Source organism: Sitophilus oryzae, unplaced genomic scaffold (assembly GCF_002938485.1).
Source record: "Sitophilus oryzae breed Bouriz unplaced genomic scaffold, Soryzae_2.0 scaffold_1009_pilon_pilon, whole genome shotgun sequence".
In the NCBI taxonomy this organism is placed as follows: Eukaryota; Metazoa; Arthropoda; class Insecta; order Coleoptera; family Curculionidae; genus Sitophilus; species Sitophilus oryzae.
The window spans coordinates 933,797-953,831 of record NW_022145626.1 but is presented as its reverse complement, the minus strand read 5'-3'; the positions used below and the strand labels follow the sequence as shown (position 1 = coordinate 953,831).

The window sequence follows — 20,035 nt, the reverse complement described above, 5'->3', positions numbered from 1 at the left end:
AATTCTCCGAAGATTTCAGTAATATATTTCTTTTATGACAGTGTCTTTAGAAATTCGTAGGGTTGTTTCAATCTAAAACAAGTAAGTTATTAGTACAGGGTGGCGCCTCTCATACGATGCGGAGGCTCCATGGAGAACGATAGTTTGTATTGAAATGAAATTTGGTGAGTATATTTAGGTTAATTAGAGCACTTTTTAAAAATATATAGTTCTACAGGGTGTCCCCAAAAAAAGTTACACATTGTAGACGTTGTTTTTGTAAACATTGTACGTTAAATTAACAAACGGTATATCACAGCCACCTAGACTTTTTCAAATGATAAAGATCTACTGTCGCAAAATCAGAAAAATCAAAATATCTAGGAAAATCTTTGTTTGAGGGATAGGCAACCTTAATAATATTTTGAAGATACATGAATTCTCCACTGAACACCGGAATAATATACTGGATGTTCTGTTTACAATAAAGAAGTAACTTGCTTTTAAATGTGACCAATGTTCAATATTAATTTTGTCTCACCCTGTATAACTTTTCGGGTAAAATTTTAATTTGGTTTAACATACAATGGTTATTGTAATTAAATATCAGGCTATAAATTACAATTTAGGTAGCTGTTATTGAAATTTAAAATTTATTTTTCATTTTCACCAAATGTGAAATATGCCAAAATCCTTGAGTTTTAGGCATATGCTTTATTAATTAAACTCACCTTTATTTTTTACCTAGAATCCGAAAATCAATTAATATATAGGGTGTTCCATTGCAAAAAACATAACTTTGATGCGCAATTTCACAAAAAGTGTTCTTCAGTATACTTCAAAATGAATGGGACATCCTCGAGGGAACTAATATACTTAGATCACATATGCCACTTCTTAATCTGTATCAAAATATACAGGGTGGCGCACCTCATTCGCCTCGGTTGATTATACGAAAACGGAAAGATGTAGAAACAAAATATTTTATGGGTATATGTGGGGAGGTAATGTGCACAATTTAAAATTATTTTGAAATGTACAAGGTGTTCCAGAACTAAGATCCATACCAAAGTTACATTTTTTCTTATGGAACACCGGGTATTTCATTTCATCTTTGGATTCTTGGGCCCAAAAAAAAGGTATTTATTATAAGGGTTAAATATGTTTAAAATCTTTGGTTTTTGCGATATGGAAAGATATTTAAATTTGCATACTACAGTAGAATAGAGGAGAGAATAGATCATTAACACCCTGTACATTACTTTTCAGAATTAATTCTTGTGCTGAGTTTAAAGGTAGAGAAATAAATTTTACAGAAAAATATTATTCCTTCCTTAAATGTATACAGGGGTATCAAAAATTGCTGGTCTATTTTAAATATTTATTTTACATAAAAATTTTGTTATTTCAAATGCAACACTATGTATTTTTTTTAAATAGGTCGAAGCAGATTTAAATGCTCTTTCAAACTTTATTAGGGTTTCCTATACCTATCTGGCTCAGATTTTGAATAAAAAGCGATTTTTCAATAAAATTGTAATCGAGATGGCTAGTGTTGTCATGGCAAGTTTCTAGTGACAGTTAGTAGCTTATTTTCAAAATCGAAATCAGTTTATGGACTTATTAAAAATTTATACCAGTTTACTTTTATTTAATTTACCTACAATAGTTTAATAAGTAATATTTATTAAATATGTGTTTATTATTCTATCAAGAAAAACGAAGAAGTAGTCTTTGAATTATTTTACGATGACTTGTAGATACATGGATTTTCTATAAAAGAGCCAATTAAGGCAAATTCATTTTCTTCACTTCCCACGAGAGGTTTCTGCCTAATAGATATTTTATAAACTACATTACCAGGCGCAATAGGACAAGAGGTTTTTCAAAGAAACTCTTATCAGGAAGATTCCTATTTGGATATCTTATTATTATTATCTTATTAGCTTAAGCCCTTGAGGCCAACAAATAATTTTCCTCATAAAATAATATCATTAGTAACATATCTATTCGTTCCGCCAGCAGATACTGCTTTATTTTTCTTGATAAAATAATGAATACTTACTTATTAAACTATTGTAGGTAAATCTAAGTAAATTGTTATAAATTATAAATAATAATGTCCATAAACTAATGTCGACTTTGAAAATAGTTACTAACTGTCACTAGATAATTGCCATGGCGACACCAGCCATCTTGATTACAATTTTATTAAAATCGCTTTTTATTCAAAATCTGAGCTAGATAGGTATAGGAAACCCTAATATAGTTTGAAAGAGCATTTGAATCTGCTTCGATTTATTTAAAAACATACAGGGTGTTACATTTGAAATAACAAAAATTTTATATAAAATATATCCTTAAAATAGATGAGCAACTTTTGATAGCCCTGTATAAATTTAAGGAACCAATACCATTTTTCAGTAAAGTTTATTTCTCTACCTTTAAACTAAGCTTAATAATTAATTCTGAAAAGTAATGTACAGGGTGTTAGTAGTCTATTCTATTGTAGCATGCAAATTTAAATATCTTTAAATATCTCAAAAACTAAGGATTTTAAACATATTTAACCCTTATAATAAATACCTTTTTTTGGGCCCAAGAATCCAAAAATGAAATAAAATACCGGGTGTTCCGTAAGAAAAAATATAACTTTGGTATGAATCTTAGTTCTGAAGCACCCTGTATATTTCAAAATAATTTTAAATTGTGCACATTGTCTCCCCACATATAAACCTAAAATATTTTGTTTCTACATCTTTCCGTTTTCGTATAATCAACCGAGGCGAATGAGGTGCTCCACCCTGTATATTCTCTTTAACGCGGATCTTTCTGTAAAGTTGTTAGAACCCTCACAGGACACTCTTATCTTACCAAATCATATATTATCAGAAATGAACCCCCTCCGAAATGCACCTTATACAATAACTTAATGTCAATGAGACACATTTATTTTGATTGCTTACCTGTTGCCTCCAATAGGTCTGTTACCTATGAGAATATTTTCGCGCCTTTTAACATTTTGAAGATTAATAAAGTTATGGAATTTTTAGACAGCATCAACATAACGAAAAAACTTTAATTTCTAACCCTCTCTCTCTCTCTCTCTCTCTCGCTCTTCATTTTAAGAGCTGCTCGGTATCTTAAATTATACAACAAATTTTTGCCAAAATTTCATTTAGTCAGGTTTATAGGCTTTAGTGTTAATTTCGATATGATTGATGACGTGCATGGGAAAATGTTTTGGGATTACCGTATAATGTAATCTTATTAATTTAATAACGAAATAGTTGTGGTAATTATTTATTTAAAATCGTAACAAATTCAAAAGTGTGTCTTGCTATTTCAGGAATACTACAAAACCTAATTTATTTTAATTAAAGGATTGTTTTGACTTTGATGTATTAAATAAACAGAGAAACTGTCGAAACATTAAACGATTTATAAATAAGTGTTGTTTTCGAATCTCAAGATTACTTAATTAAATTTTCTGCTCTACTTTATGTTGCTCTCTACAATTCTCCAACTATTTTCTTGCAGATATTGCAAACTAAATACAAATTCTCAAAATTCCAACACTTAAAATTGTTTTTTGTTTGTTTACAGACAACGCTAAATAATTAAACGGGAAACTAAAAACTTTAACGCAGCAGTTCTCTTTCAATGATTCTGAATCTAAGGAAGCTGTTTCAAAGAAGTTAGTAGGAACGAAGTAAACAAAATCTCGGATTGAAATTTCAAAGTTGAAAACAACATAAAGTTTCTTCTTCCTTAAAATAATATTCAAAGAAAACAAGTTCTCTTTTTTGTGTTATTATTTCGAAAAAGTATCTAACGGATGTTGTCGTTCCATATCGTATTTTCAGAGATCTTTTTGTCCGCAAGACTTTGCCAGTTTGTTTTTCTACGTGAGAAATTATTTATATATACAGTCACTTTTATTGCCGGACATGGCAATATTTCACGAGTTTTTTTATCAGCTATGTTTTAGAAAACCAATTTTTTTAGAGAAATACTTTATATTGATATAGACACAGTAATAATACACGGTGGTCCAATAATAGATAACTAGAATACTAATATAATATCTAGTTAATACTAGAGTTTTAAGAAAAAATACTTAGGGTAAAATGGCCAATAGTTCTCGCTGTAAATTATTTTGGTATAATTATTAATTACAGTTGGAGGTTGGAACCTTTGGAGTTACACAGCCAAATAAAACACTAAATCATTGGAAGTGTAAAAGTAAAAGTGTTTTGGTGTATTGTGGTGATTTAATGTTTTATTTTGCAGTAATAATTAATAAAGTTCGAAAGTAGACCAAAATGTGGCAAACAACTACTTGAAATTGAAGATACCAATGTTGAATTTTCTTAATTATTGAAGCATAGTAAAAATATGAGCACCGCATTCAATTACGAAGTTATTTGCTCTAGAATATTTTTGTCTCTTGCTAAAAATGAATTGGTTATGGGAAGGTTAATATTTTTCCATTTAAAAGTTTTGTGGTGTGGAGAATAGCGGTTTTTGTTCTAACCTTGCATCTTCTTTATCTATAGAGGAATTAATTATCTAATTAGGATTGATTGACGTATTCAATACTTTTCGGCCACTTGCTGCTTGACCGGAAATAACACAACAATTTTTTATTGACACCCTCGGTATTTTTTTTGAAATATGTCAACTTTTGGTATTTTCACTTAAAACAAAATTATATTTAAAATTTCAATCTATAGTGCCGGGGCTGTATTAACCCTTAACTGGTCCGGCGTCGTCTGACAGACTACGCCAAATAATTAACTCATTCTCATTAGTTACTGGGACCGCCTACAGGATTGGCGTTCCAGCTAATCCTTCCCCTCTCGGTCAACGACTGATAGCCATATTTATGCCCAAACTGGATTAGTTTTTTAGAAGTTATGGCAGAAGATACTTAAGCCGTAGTCTCTCAGACGACGCCGGACCGTTTGTGTAAGATTTTGTGTGTGACACTTGGAAAATAGTGCGTTTAGGAGACTCTAGTTATGAAGAAACTCTATTAAAATGATATGATGAGGACTGTGACAGTGACAATATGACAATCTACCAGACAAATACGTTTGACAATGTCAAATATTCCAAGAGAAATATACTTTATAATTGATACTTGCAATAGAATACTTGCAATTCCTGTACAACCAGAACACGCCCATGGAGATATTCTTATCCTAGAGTACATATCCTAGTTAAATACAATGTTATGTCCTAGTTAATTATTTTTAATGCCTAGAATGTACGAATCCATTTTGTAAAACATGTTCAGGAAAACAATGAACTTTGCCTCATGCTGTAACTAAAAACCTTTTCTTTAACTCCAGTTTTACAACTAATTGTTTTTATATATAGTATTAAAAACTTATTTCTATATTGTAAAGACTTTTAGTACTTTGGTTTTATTTTTTAGAGCTTAGTAAAAATCTAATTATTTTTTTCAAATTTATATGTATGTTATTTTATTTTGTACTATATTTTCTTAAAGTTTATATTAATTGAACTCATTTTTTCTAGATTAGTTCAATACTACATAATATAATATATAATAAAATAAAAATTTATTTTTTACTCTTTGTGTTTTTTTTTTAATTTTTAGAAGGCGTAGTCCAACAGACTACGCCGGACCGTTTATGATACATATCTATTACCGGACCAGTTAAGGGTTAAAAATACTAATTTTTAATCAGGAAGCCTTGGAAAAATAGATTTGATTGTCTAATGTTTTTAATGTCTCGTCCTGGTCGGTTAAATAATGCCCAAATCGTATTTTTAATCATATCTCAATTTTTTCAAATGGAACGAGGGTGGCTCATTAACATATTTGGAAAAGTACATTTTCTTACTAATAATTCGGTACCAGACACTTGGTATTTCGAGTGAAATTGTCGTTATGAATCGCATGTTGCAATTTGAAATAAACCATATACGAAAATGTCAAAAGATGACATATTATGATATGCCATTCAATTCAAAGTGTCATTTTCTATCAATAAAGTAACAAAATACCGAGGGTGCCATTTAAAAATTAAAAGTGTCATAGTCATTGTCAATTCCGGTGAAACAGGAATTGACCGTCAAAAATTGAATACTCTATATGTAATGTATTGTATAAAAGTGTATATTTTGGGTGGTATTCCACAAAATTTTCAGGCTATTGAGGAAACAGAAAATATACAGATTACAGAAATAAATTGAAATTAATATGTATATTAAAACTGCATTATATGTCACTTTTTGAAACATGTCCTTCAAATCCTCCAAATTAACCTTTTAGATGGAGCGGAGCGTCCGCGCGGACCGTCCGCGACTTCGAGCAAGTGCCATGAGTTTATATGAACAATTTCACATGGGACGCGTATGCTCCGTTCGGATGACGGCCATATACATAAACACATATATACAATATAAAAACACGCGGACGGTCCGCTCCATCAGAAAGCGCTGTAATACTGTTAGTAAGAAGTTTCACTTCAAATATTCGCACATAGTTTTTTTTTTCATTAAAATATAAACGTTGTTCCTTTTTTACAATAGACAAAAAAATGTAGAAACTACTAAAAAAACTCTTTACGAATAAAGATTTGAAAAATACATATGTAGTATGTATGTAGGGATGAGGGCAGTTTTTACCCTGCAGATACCTTTTTTGGTTTTCGGTATAAGTGAAATATTAATGCGTCTAGTAAAACATAGACACACTAAATCTCATTCAAACCAGAATATCTGTTTTTAAAATACCTCAAAAGTGTATTTTTGTAACTATCATGTTTTAGTGGGTAAATGAAGTACTTTTATATAGAGGTAAATTATGATCAGTTTCAATTTTGCTTCCAAAAATACGTAGTAGTAGCAAAAGAAAGATTAAAATAACAGTTATATAATGACAAAAATCTATATTATATAGTGTTCTCTCGTTTTCAAACTTCTTTTTCTCTTGTCGCAGGCCATCATCGTACGATTTGGCAGGATCCACTTTGGCTCAAATAGCAGGGTACGCAGCCTGCACCGGCCAAATCCTCAACATCGGCGACGTGGGGGCTTGGCTCTGCGAGAAACATAGCGAAGGCGATGCTGAAACTGCCAGGACGATACTCTGCATGCCCATAATCAACGGACAAAGGACGCTTATAGGTAGGAGTATAATGTTTAGTGTAATTTCATGAATTTAGAGTTTATTTATATCTTCTTGAAAACCCTAAAATCTATATATAAACTGAAGTTAAAGCAATCGTTGGGGTTGACTGTGTTTGATAAACCGAATCTTATTTTTTTTTTAAAAAAAATTTTAAAAGTTCTCCAAAGATAAAAAGATATTTATAATTTTGTGTTCATATGATCATAATTTATCTTGTCCCGTCCGCGTATTTCCATAATATACCATGTAGAGAGCATAGGGTATATAAACCCCGCCCCCAAGCTTAGTTCATCAGTAAAGATGTCTCTAGCGCGGTATAGAATGGAATAGGATAATGCGCAAAATGCGGTAGAATATGGAGTCGACTTCTCAGCGTTACAACGTAATATAAGCCACGTGAGCATTCTTAGTCGCAAAATGTAAGAAGTGCATTTTGTATTGAATTAGCCAATTACCGTTGCAAATTGTAAACAAGCATCAGGATGGATTAAGTATGTTAGAGATTATGTTAAATAATATAAGACCTGAAGTAAAGTTTTCGATATGAACAGTGACTCAGCTTCACAAGGGTCAACAGCTTGCTGTTCAGCAAAAAACATTGCTATAAGTAACGCTACGTCTATATTTGTCAGGTCTCAAGAATTTAGTGAATAGTTTTGCAGCCCAACATGCTTTATTGAAAACAAATATGGAAAGGATACTGTGTTTATTTAACATGATAGAAAGATAGATGCTGGAAATATTAACACGGTTTATTAATAAGGTCTAATCATATTGTCACAGAACAGCAGTTATAAACATTTCTTACAAATACTACAATATATTGTAAAAGAAGCAATTATATTAAAGTACAATCAAGAGCTTTATCCAGAAGAATTTATGGTTCACGCTCGAGAACAGACTAAAAATGAAAAAATGGTGCTTGCGCAAATATATTTCCAAAAATGTTCCAAATGCCAAAGGACATTAGTATTTTAATGCTTTAAGCTAAACATAGGCAGTTTAACAGGAAATAGCAATGTTAATTATTTTTTTAGTGTTTTATATTTTAAAGAAATTAATATAATATACATTATTTAATAAATAAATGCTATTTTTGCTGATATTTAGTTTGTTTTATATTTCTAGTCATATTTTTAATATAATGATAAAGAATGTTAAAGAATAGGATATACACTATTTTAATTATCATAAATGAATATTACTATTTTACTATATATAATTTATAGTATCAAAAGTTACGCCAGTAATGCGACTACGAACTATACCCGATTTTGGCGCATTTTCCAATTCAATTCTATACCAGGTTAGAGACATCTTTGCTACTAAACTAAGCTTGGGGGCGGGGCTTAAAGATATCATGCTCTCTACATGGTATATTATGGAAATACGCGTCCCGTCCACTACTGAACAAAAACTCTGGCCATCTCTTTCTATTTTCTGCCACTTGATTCCAATTTCCAGCTATTGTTTTTATATCATCTGTCCATGGACTAGAAGGTCCTCCTCTTCTTCTATAGGTCTCGAGGCTTGATCTCCATTTTACAGGTCTCTTTGTCTACCGTCCATCTGTAATCCTAGCCATATGTGCTTCCTAGTTTCATTTAAAATGTAAGTTAGATATCATTGCATCCCATTCCGGTAAGTAAAAAAAAAAACAAATATTTAATACTTTACTATCAGAATATAAACGAAAATAAAATAAAAAAGTCTTTGCCCTGACCCGGATTTGAACTCCGAATTATCGGTTCGTGGTCGGAAACTCTATGCACTGCGCTATGGAGACATGTTCAATTTATATTCAATACTTTTTAGAATATAAAAGTTATATTAAGTTATTAATAAAAATATAGAATCTTCTTTCAATGCGCAGTAGGGAACGCAACGTTTACCGGCAGCCAGACTGTTCTAGAGAGCATAGTAAAAAATATATCAAAGAGCCAGACGTCTTAAAATACTTGTTTTCGCGACGTTGCTAGCTCTCGTACTATTAGTGAACATGTTTAATTTATGTCAGTGATGATAGGTATTGATAATATCGATTCCAAATATCTCGAGAACCATTACTCTGTAGCGATTTTTACCAAGAGACCTTTTTTACGTAAAAAACGTCGCAAATGTATACCTGTTTACTCAGTAGTTTTATACAGGTACGGACAAAAAGTTATTAATAAGAAATGCCTTTATTGAGGTAAAAGAAAACAAATACATAGAAAAAAAAGTAAATAGGAAAATTTCAGTGCGTCATGTTTACCCGGCGCAGTCTAGCTCAATAGCTACTCTACTGAACCGGATGGAGACACTAAGCAAACATTTAAATTCACAAGTCAATTGCTATACTTAATATATATATATATATATATATATATATATATATATATATATATATATATATATATACTATATATATATATATATATATATATAACAACATAATGTATATATATATATATATATATATATATTATATATATATATATATATATATATATATATAAAAAATATAAGTATTATTTATCCTAAGTCATATACAATAATTAAATCAGACAATATTCACATAGAATTATTCGAAATATAGTTCTTGTAATTTTTTTTAAAAGACAACAAACCTAAGTCAACATAATCCGTAGGTATTAAATTATAATAGTATGCTGCATTATAAGAAAAGCTTCTCTGAAACATGGCAGTTCAATGATGAGGCACGGTTAACCTTATTCGGTTCCTAATACTGCGGTCATGTAATCTCGTCGAAAAGTAAGTCGACTTCTGACAGAGTCAGGAGAGAGTGGGTCCCTTATTATCTTAATTAAAAAAACACACAAATGAAAATTCCTCCTTCGGTCCATTTTTAACCATTTAATGTCTTTGTACAAGTGTGACACATGATCGAATTTTCTTAGTATGCGTATGTTTCCTGGTCCAAACAAGGGCCGTAAACAAAATCACAATAATTAAATCTAGACAGTACTAATGACTCGCACAATTTTTTTCTTAAATTTTTACTAAATAAATATCTATTAGAATACAATACCTTTAAAGATAAATAAGACTTTTGTATGATCTGCTTGAGGTGTTCCTTAAATCTGAGTTGCGAATCGAATACAATTCCCAAGTTCTTTACTTTTTCAGTAAAATTCAATTTAGATCCGTCAATAAAGATATTTAAGTTCTTTTTAATATCATCGCTCTTTTTCTTATTACCGACCAATATAAGACACGATTTCGCAGGGTTAAGTTTTAAATTATTTGCATTAAAAAGCTCATTCAGCGTTTTTAGGTCCGCATTAATACGCTCTTCTGACTCACGAATACCATCCGGTTCAAAACGACAATAAAGTTGTGTGTCATCCGCGAATGTACCTTGCAAAATTTCAATACTTTTAATATATCAACCGTGCAAATTAAAAAAAGTAAGGGTCCCAAAATTGAACCCTGCGGTACCCCCGAACATATCTTAGCCTCATTAGAAAATATATTATTCGAAAGTATTTTTTGAGATCTATTACTCAGATATGATTCTCTAACAAAGTATGAGACATATTATCGAAGCCATAATATTTTGAAATTAAAAGTGAATGATTAATAGTATCAAAGGCCTTCGAAATATCTAATAAAATTAAAAGGCTATAATTTTTTTGATCATAAGAAGTTGTTATATCATCGAGAACATTTAAAAGAGCCGTTGTTGTACTAAAATTACGTCGAAAACCACACTGATTAGGAGGAATAATCTTGTTATCAATGAAATATTCATACATTTGATTATAAAGAACTCTCTCAAAAACCTTGGAAACAGCTGGTAGAATACTAATTACCCTAATATATTTAAAACTCTCCGGTTTAGATGTTTTAGCCAATAGTTTTCCGATAGACTTCTTCCAAAGATCAGGAAAATACCCTATTTCTATACAACAGTTAATAATATGAGTGATATATTTATCAATAAACGGGCTACAATACCTGATCATTATTGGAGATATGTTGTCAACTCCAGAAGCATTACTCTTGATATCGCATAAGGCTCTGTTTACATCAGACACTTGTGCCAACTTAAATGAAAAATGCATGTTGTTATCAAATAAATTATTATCTATTAATTAATCTTCAAACCTGTTAAAAATATGTAGATGGCGCCCTCTACAAGTAGGAGTAATATCGATATACATAATATGAAATTTTTCATTTTAACTCCCAGACACCAATTTTTCTCCAACTATTGACGTTACTTCAGATATTATTTGGAAAAAATCGAAATAAAAATAAAATTTCTACACCCTGTATCTCCGAAACTAAGCATTTTAGGACATGCAGTTATACGAACTTTTTTACTTATTTTTATCTAGAGAATATGCTGCCGAAGTTTCCGGTATAACAGTTCGGACCACCCGGTATACAACTTACAATTTCATACATACGAGGCGTTTCGGAAAAAATAAGGATAGAAAAGCTATATATCATATGTACATCCCTCAAAACACAAAATACACTTAGATCCATTTTAATCCACACTAAACCAATAATCACTGGACAACAAACAAAAAATACAAAAATATAATATACAAATACCATGTGAATGTGATAAATGTTATATTGGTAAAACATCTGGACCCTTAAAATGTTCAATTAAAGAACATAAATATTATTTAAGAAAGGGCGATTGTCAGCGCTCACGGGAGTAGATTTTAACAACGTAAAATTTACTATGAAAGAAGCGATAACCTCTAAACGCAAAAATGAAAAAGCAGGCTTATTTAATACGGTATAATATAAATAAATGTATTGCTCATGCATCTGTAGAATTAGTAATGTATGGCTATCGCTTCTTTGATTTTAATGAACATAACATAAATAAATATAATATAACTAAAAATGTATAACAAATAAATAATAATCATAATATGCGAGGGTGGTAGTTCTTGGTGATATAAAAATAATTGAATGTAGGGTTGACCTGTCACTTTTTACATTGGGCGTAGTAGGAATATATAGACCGAATTCTACAGATAAAATGAACTTCATACAAAATTTGGATGACTATCTTGGTAACTATATTAAAGATAACATAACTATTCTTGTGGGAGATTTTAATATTGACATAAACCCAAACGATGTACTTAATCTAAACTCAATAAGATATACTAGCATGTTAAACAAAAATGGATTCATTTCCCAAGTGAACCTACCGACAAGAGTTGAATCTGATTCCGCAATGTAAATTTTAAAACTATTATATTTGAAAACAATTTAACTGATCATTAACCTTTAATTTATAATATTCAGTATAACGGAATTAAAAATTCAAGCCAGGCTACAGAACCAAAAACAATAAATAAAATAAATTATGAAGTTTTAAATGAAATGCTGTTGAGTCTGGAATGGGACGATGTTTTTTCTTGTACAGATACACAGATGGCTACTAATAAATTTTATGAGAAGGTACAAAACGCGATTAAAATTTCTACAACAAAAATTAATCTTAAAAATTCTAAGCACAAAATAAAACCTTGGATGACAAAGGCTATACTTACTTCTATAAGAAATAGAGATAAATTGAAGAAAAGATTTCTTACAGATAGAAATGATCAAAAGCCTTAAAGCATCAATATACTTATTATAGAAACCATTTAAATTATTTAATTAAGACTACAAAAGCTAATTACTGTAAAAACAAACTGAACTCTACAGGTAACAATTACAAGAAAAAATGGGAAATAATCAACGAGGTATCCAACATATCCAACAAAGCCAAAACAAACATTGAACATATCTTAGAAAATGGACTTATTTTAAAAGACCAAACGGATATTTGCAATACGTTTAATAATTATTTTGTGGAAATCGGGAGCAGGATTGCCGATAATATAAGTCACTCTGAAATAAATGATAAATTCACTCAATATATTAATTCATATACAATGTTTCTTAAACCGACAGACCATTTGGAAATTGAAGAAATAATTGGCTCTCTTAGAAATGATTCATCACCTGGTAAAGATAAAATAGCAATTAAAACTCTTCAATCCATCAAAAATGTAATTTCAAAACCTCTAGCATATATCATAAATTTAATATTTGAAACATCACTAGTACCAACGCAATATAAAGAAAGTATTGTTATTCCTATATTCAAAGATGGAAATAAAATGGAAATGACTAATTATCGCCCTATCTCATTACTAAATGGTCTGTCAAAAATTTTTGAAAAAAGCCTTAACAAGAGACTGACATCTTTTTTAAACGAACATAAAATTATATCAAATTGTCAGTTTAGTTTTCAGAAGGGAATTAGCACTGAACAACCACTTCAGATTCTAATAGAAAACATACTGAGTAATTTTAATAGTAACAAAAAGACCATTGGTATTTTTCTTGATTTACAAAAAGCATTTGATACTGTGAATCACAGCAGATTACTGGAAAAACTTAACAATATAGGTATTCGAGGTAAAATTTTTCACTATTTAAAAGTTATTTGGCAGAAAGATATCAACAGGTACACATAAACGGGATACTCAGCAACACCAAAATTATAAAAACTGGGATTCCACAGGGAACTATACTGGGACCTACCCTATTTCTTATATTTATCAATGATTTATTAAACTATAATGAATGTAAAATTATTTCTTATGCGGATGATACGATTTTGCTTTGTGAAGATTTTTCATCGGAAAGGACGTGGAACAAAGCTCAAGCCTCACTGTAAGACGTTGGACGAATGGCTGGATGCTAATAGACTGAGTTTAAATGTCTCAAAAACTAAATATATTGCTTTCTCACCGACTGTTGCAGGACAAAGTAGACAATTGGGTCCCATGTATATTAAAGGTTTTAATGACGGAGTAATCCAAACTAATGTTGTGAAATACCTGGGTGTATTCATCGATCACTACTTAAAATGGAGTTTCCATATAGATTATCTGGCTAAAAGAATCAGAAAGCCTATATACAGATTTTATCAATTGCGCAATGTACTAGCTCAAAAACTACTTCTTATCGTTTATAGCAGCTTAGCCGAATCAATTCTTAGTTACAGCATATCTGTTTGGGGTTCGGCGTATGAAACCACACTAAAAAAGTTACAAGTTTGTCAGAATTTTATCATACGCGTCATATTCCAGATTAAAAGTAGAGTAAGTGTAAGAGATATCTATACAACAAATTGTATCCTGAATGTAAGAGGTCTATATATTAAATCTATATTAATATTAATACATTCGAAGAACAATCTGTATCATGCGCACCACTCACACAATACCAGAAGTCAAGCTGCACAGATGACTCCTATAGATCGTGTTAGTAAATCAGTCTGCCAAAAAAGTATCTTATAATGGAATAAAATTATATAACAGTTTACCTTCGTTATACAGGAGATATTCTAGCCGTATTTTCAAAAAGAACATTAAATCTTATATACGTACACTCCATGTTGGTCTAGCACAAACCATTATTATCAACCTTTAGAATTATAGCTTGTATACTTTTATTACATAATATTTATAATGTTTTTTTTTCTCTTTCTTTCTGCGTGTAGTTAACTTTTAATAAGAAAGTAACTCTCAAAACAAGGCACAACACAAGACATTGTCTTAGGTGCCTTTATTTAAGAAACGGCTGTGTTATTTTATGTACTAATCTAAAAGTTAATAAAGTTTGTTTTATTATTTTTTATTTTATAAAGAAAAATAATGTTACAGAAAGTGAAAAATCAATATAGACAGTTTAAGGTTTTTGGTTTTGTTTCATTAAGAATTGTTAGTACTCCCTGAGTCGTCGTACAGACTATACAATGGGCGCTATTTTAGATATTCTGTATTTTGTTACAGGCGTTGCACAATTGATCAACAAGGAAAATGGCAATCCGTTCACCGAGTGCGACGTGTCACTTTTCGAAGCGTTCGCCATTTTTTGTGGTTTGGGTATTCACAACACCCAAATGTACGAGAACGCTTGCAAACTGATGGCCAAACAGAAAGTCGCCTTGGAGTGTTTGTCCTATCATGCAACGGCCAGCAACGAAGCAACGGGGAAGCTTTTAAAAGAAGATATTCCGTCAGCAGAAACATTTAATTTGTACAGGTAAACATATTTTTTTATATTATATTTATAATTATTTTTTTGTCTAACCGAAATCCCAATTACAATACAAATAAGGAAAAAACAGAATTAATCCGGTAGTAATGTACGCAAAATATCGCAAAATTTTAAACTTTGTCGCCATGCAGGGATAATATGTTATTTAAATTATTTGTCTACTACATCGGGTGTGTGTCAAAAGTGGCTTAACCCTATATTTTTTATCTGAAAAAATAAAAAAAATATATAGGGGTGAGCCACTTTTGAGAGGCACCCGGTATATCCTTGAAACAAATTTGGTATATTAAAAAATATTATTCCACCCTTTCGAAAAATGACCAAATACTGTTTTTTTAATATTTATACAGGGTGTTTCAAAACAAATGCGAAAAACTAGAGGGGGTGATTCCTTGTTCAAAATAAAGGGTAGTTTGCTTTATACACATTGGGTCAAAAGTCAACCATTAGGGAGATATCGCGGTACAAAGATTTAACACCAATTTGAAATTAAAGAATAAAATGTAAAACATTACATGTCAGACAAAAAAGAAGAAGAAGAAGAAATTTAGCTTTCAAGCCGTATCAGCATCAAAGGCTATTTAGCGGCGTATCACCTGCTATTTTAGTACGGTACAATATTTGACATTTTACTGAACAACACGTTTACAGACAAATTGTATATGTTTAGAGTACAGACATTGATTTTGTACAAATAAAAAGTAAATGGTACGGACAACATAGAATAAATCAATAAAACGTAAAAATATGTACAATTGAATTAGTAATTGGTTGCTTTAAACCAAAATGTAGCTTTTTAGATACCTATATTTTAGATATATATATCCCAATCTTTCCAGAAAATCAAAAAGTTTTGGTTGTTCACAATAACTGACATGTCTGACGAAAGATTGCAGCCCTCTCTTAGGTTAATTAACTGACTAAATTCCTTAAGGATATGTTTGACAGTTAAAGGATTACTACATTCATTACATAAGGCGGTGGTGACCCTTAAGTAAAAATTGATGAGAAAACCTACAATGTCCTAACATGAGTCTGTTAATTACTACGGCTTTGCGACGATCAAGAATGTCTTTTTTACATTCCAGAGTTTGTTAGGTTCCTCCAGAAGATCCCACTCTAGTTGAACCAGGGATTTGCACAGTCGGGCAATTTTTGTGAGCAGACAACCCGTGGAATAAACTGATAACCTGTCTGTACCGTTTAGACGTGCATTTTTCGCGTAATGATCAGCCCTCAGACAAAAGACAAAAAACATTTTTAGATAAAGAATCTAGTGGGCTGCTCTGCTGTCAAACGGTTTTATTTCGTAATAATATCGTTACATTTTCTTCTGAACGATAACCTCTTAAAAATTATTTGCCAAGACAATTTTTAAATCTGTATTTTAATTCATGAAAGTACAAAATAATATCGTTAAAATACTAATGTTTAAACATTGCAACTCAAATAAAAACATAACGTCTTTTGTAGGAACTTTTCTTTTTGAAGATAAAAAATATAAACATAATTTTCCGCCATATTTGTACCGCGATATCTCCCTAATGGTTGACTTTTGACCCAACGTTTATGAAGTAAACTACCCTTTATTTGAACAAGGAATCACCCCCTGAAGTTATTCGCATTTGTTTTGAAACGCCCTGTATATTTTTTGATAATTACCATATCAACCTAAAATCGAATTTTGAACAAAAAAAAAAATTTCTTTTGACACGGCATACGCGGACGCGTATTTTTGAATATAAAATTGTTATCAAATTACAAAATTGCCTTTCGTTTCTCTGCAACAATAGATATCTGCAATATATTCAGCAATTTTTAAAAATACTCGGGAATATCGCATTTTGAAAACAAAACGAATTCAATGTTGTTATTTTTGTATTTTATTCTTTGCCATTAAAAATTTTATGAAAACTGATGCATTTTGCTAAAAAAACAGAGTGCTATTATTAAAAATTTAGATTTTTTTTATTCAGGTTATATTTTAGAATTTTATGCAGAATATTTTTGAACTGGATTATGTGTTCTTAAAATTAGTGCAAAGAAAGTTTTTTTCAAAATATTCATAAAGAGTTCTGTTCGTTATTTACGGAGTCTATGTCAAAAGTACTGGATGAGTAACCTTACTTCCAAATTAGGTTGAAATTTCTTAAATTAAGATCTCTATATCTTTTAGCTCAATGAACTGGTCATAAAATTAGTCTCATATAATTTAGTCTAAATTCTAAATATGGTCATGTTTTTTGAAAATTCAGTATTTATATGTTGGAGGCAGATGCCGAATTCGGCCTATGTTCGAAATAATTAGACATATGCCGATTATAATTAAATATACCTACCTATATCCACAAAGTTACGCGGAAGAGTTTTGATTGCATTGGTTTCAACTTCTATGCGGAGGGTGTTAATCTTTTGTTGTTATATTAAACCAAAAAAAGATTAACCCCCTTCGCAAAGAAGTTATAAAAAGACTAAGATTTATAACCACGAAGTTGCACGCATCTGGCAAGTTTAGTATGGACAAATCGCCATATGTCTAATTATTTCGGACATAGGCCGAATTCGGCATCTGCCTCCAACATATACATATACAAGGTGTGTCTTAAGTAAGTTCATATAATTTTAGGGGTGGTATGTTTCGATCCCAGAAAAAGGTCTATGGTTTTATTTGACAAAAATATGAAAAAATTGTATTTAAAAAAATCGCAAATATTTTGCTTTTCTGTTAAAAAAAAACATTAAATAATATGGCAACATAGGTAGTAAATTAATATTAGTAGATTAATTATCATACATGCAACCACCTACAGAGATTTTTCACTCAACAAGAATATATAACTCAGTGGCGGCTCGTAAGTTTTGAAAGAAAGTGATTTCAGCATAAAAAAACTTATCTACTATATTTTGTACGTAATCGGCACCCACATATAGAAAAAATCCTCCCAGAATTGCAAACGGGTTTTCACACCAACCGCGAATCCATATTCTCCATCCGCCAACTACAAAAAAAGGAAAAGAACAGCAGTCTAAACTTTATGTTAGCTTCATCGATCTAACAAAAGTCTTTGACTCTGTGAACAGAGGTGCACTTTCGGCAATTATGAAAAAGTTCGAAGTACCCAACAAATTTCTTACAGTGTGTAAAAGCCTCCATATAATAACAACAAATCAAGAGTGTCATAATATCATGGATCACCTGAGCGATCCCTTCCTAACAAACACAGGCTTTAGGCAGGGACGTGTCTTAGCGCCTCTTCTATTCAATATATTCAGGGCAGCGCTCTTCATTATACTGGACAGCAAACTGCATGAGAGAGGTTTGGGCATTAGATACAGATACGACGGCGGTCTGTTCAACATAAAAAGACTCAGGTCAAAAACACGTACAAAATTCATCACAGGACTTCAATACGCTGATGACTGTGCTCTAGTTGCAAATACGTTACAGCAATTGCAAGAAATATTGAACATATTGTATACCTGGGCATACGAGGGGAGTGCACATGATTTTGGTTTTGTCGATGTTTAGCTTAAGGCCCAATAAGCTAAACATCTACAAAACCAAAATCCTGTGCACTCCCCCGGAAGATCCCAACAATGCTATAAAAATCGGTGAAGAACTATTGGAATATGTGGCGGAATTCAATTACCTCGGTAGTTTGATTTCGGAAAAGGCCAATATTGATTCTGAAGTTCAGCACAGGATGGGCAGCGCCTCAAGAGCATTCTGGAAATTAAAAGACAGGATTTCTACAATCATGACTTAAGCACAAAAACGAAACTTGCAGCGTACCGAGCAATAATAATTCCCACCATGTTATATGTAAGCGAAACCTGGGTGCGGTACCGCCGACACATGAACGCATTAAACAAGTTGTAACAAAGACATCTTAGACAACTCTTAAGAATCAAATGGTTCCATTATGTCTCAAACGTATCGGTCTTTGAAAAAGCTAACTGCGAGAGTATTGATGTCATGATTACAAAGTACCGCTTAAGATGGGCTGGTCAAGTATGCAGAATGCAAGAAAACCACATACCAAAATATCTGCTTTACAGTGAGCTTGTAGACGGTAAGAGGAGGCCGGGTGGACAACTCAAAAGGTACAAGGATATTTTCCACGAAAACTTAAGTGGATTAACAAGCAGAATGAGTGGGAAGAAGCAGCTCACAATACAACGGAATGGAGAAGAATTGTAAACTCTGTTAACAGCGACAACCAAAAAGTGCAGAGGCAACAAAGCAATGAGATTTTTAAACGTTCGGAGTGCGGTAGACAGATAACATCACGTATCGGGCTTTTCAGTCATAGAAAGGCTCATGAAAGAAAACGCCTTGTGTGACCATCTTCTGATGCGTGTCAAATACTCAGCGAGTAATGGCAGTATGTAGTATGATGTATGTATATACGTAAATCTATACTTCTAGTTTTAAAAAATATAAGCACACTGATACTATTACTTGGTCGTGTAAGGTATAATGTAAGAAAATTATAATGCACTCAATTATGTATAGTAAACGCCACGAATGTTTGGGAGTGATTCATCGGTCGCTACCATGTGAACTAATCTGTTCAAGGTCACATAAAACTTAATTCCAGTGCCGTGGTGCTTCAAGTCATATAATAATCAATATATAATCTGTTGTAATTTGTTGTTTTAACTGTCAAAGTCTTGTCAAAACATATATTTGGTTATAAATATAAACTGAAATGCCCCATTGGTCGCACTGCAAGCACACCAATGGACTGACGCACAAAAACGAATCAATCAAAGAAACGCGATATAGTATCG

At 31.4% G+C, this 20,035-nt stretch overlaps 1 protein-coding gene across 1 annotated transcript in view; it reads left to right on the top strand.

Annotated features, from left to right (window-relative positions):
• The window catches only part of LOC115874113 (cGMP-specific 3',5'-cyclic phosphodiesterase-like), a 251,683-nt gene that overhangs the window by 158,418 nt on the left and 73,230 nt on the right, over nucleotides 1-20,035 (top strand). Inside the window, exons 6-7 of the mRNA XM_030889208.1 lie at nucleotides 6,956-7,143; nucleotides 14,974-15,226. Of these exons, the coding sequence (XP_030745068.1) occupies nucleotides 6,956-7,143; nucleotides 14,974-15,226 (441 nt within the window). The remainder of the gene's footprint in view (nucleotides 1-6,955; nucleotides 7,144-14,973; nucleotides 15,227-20,035) is intronic.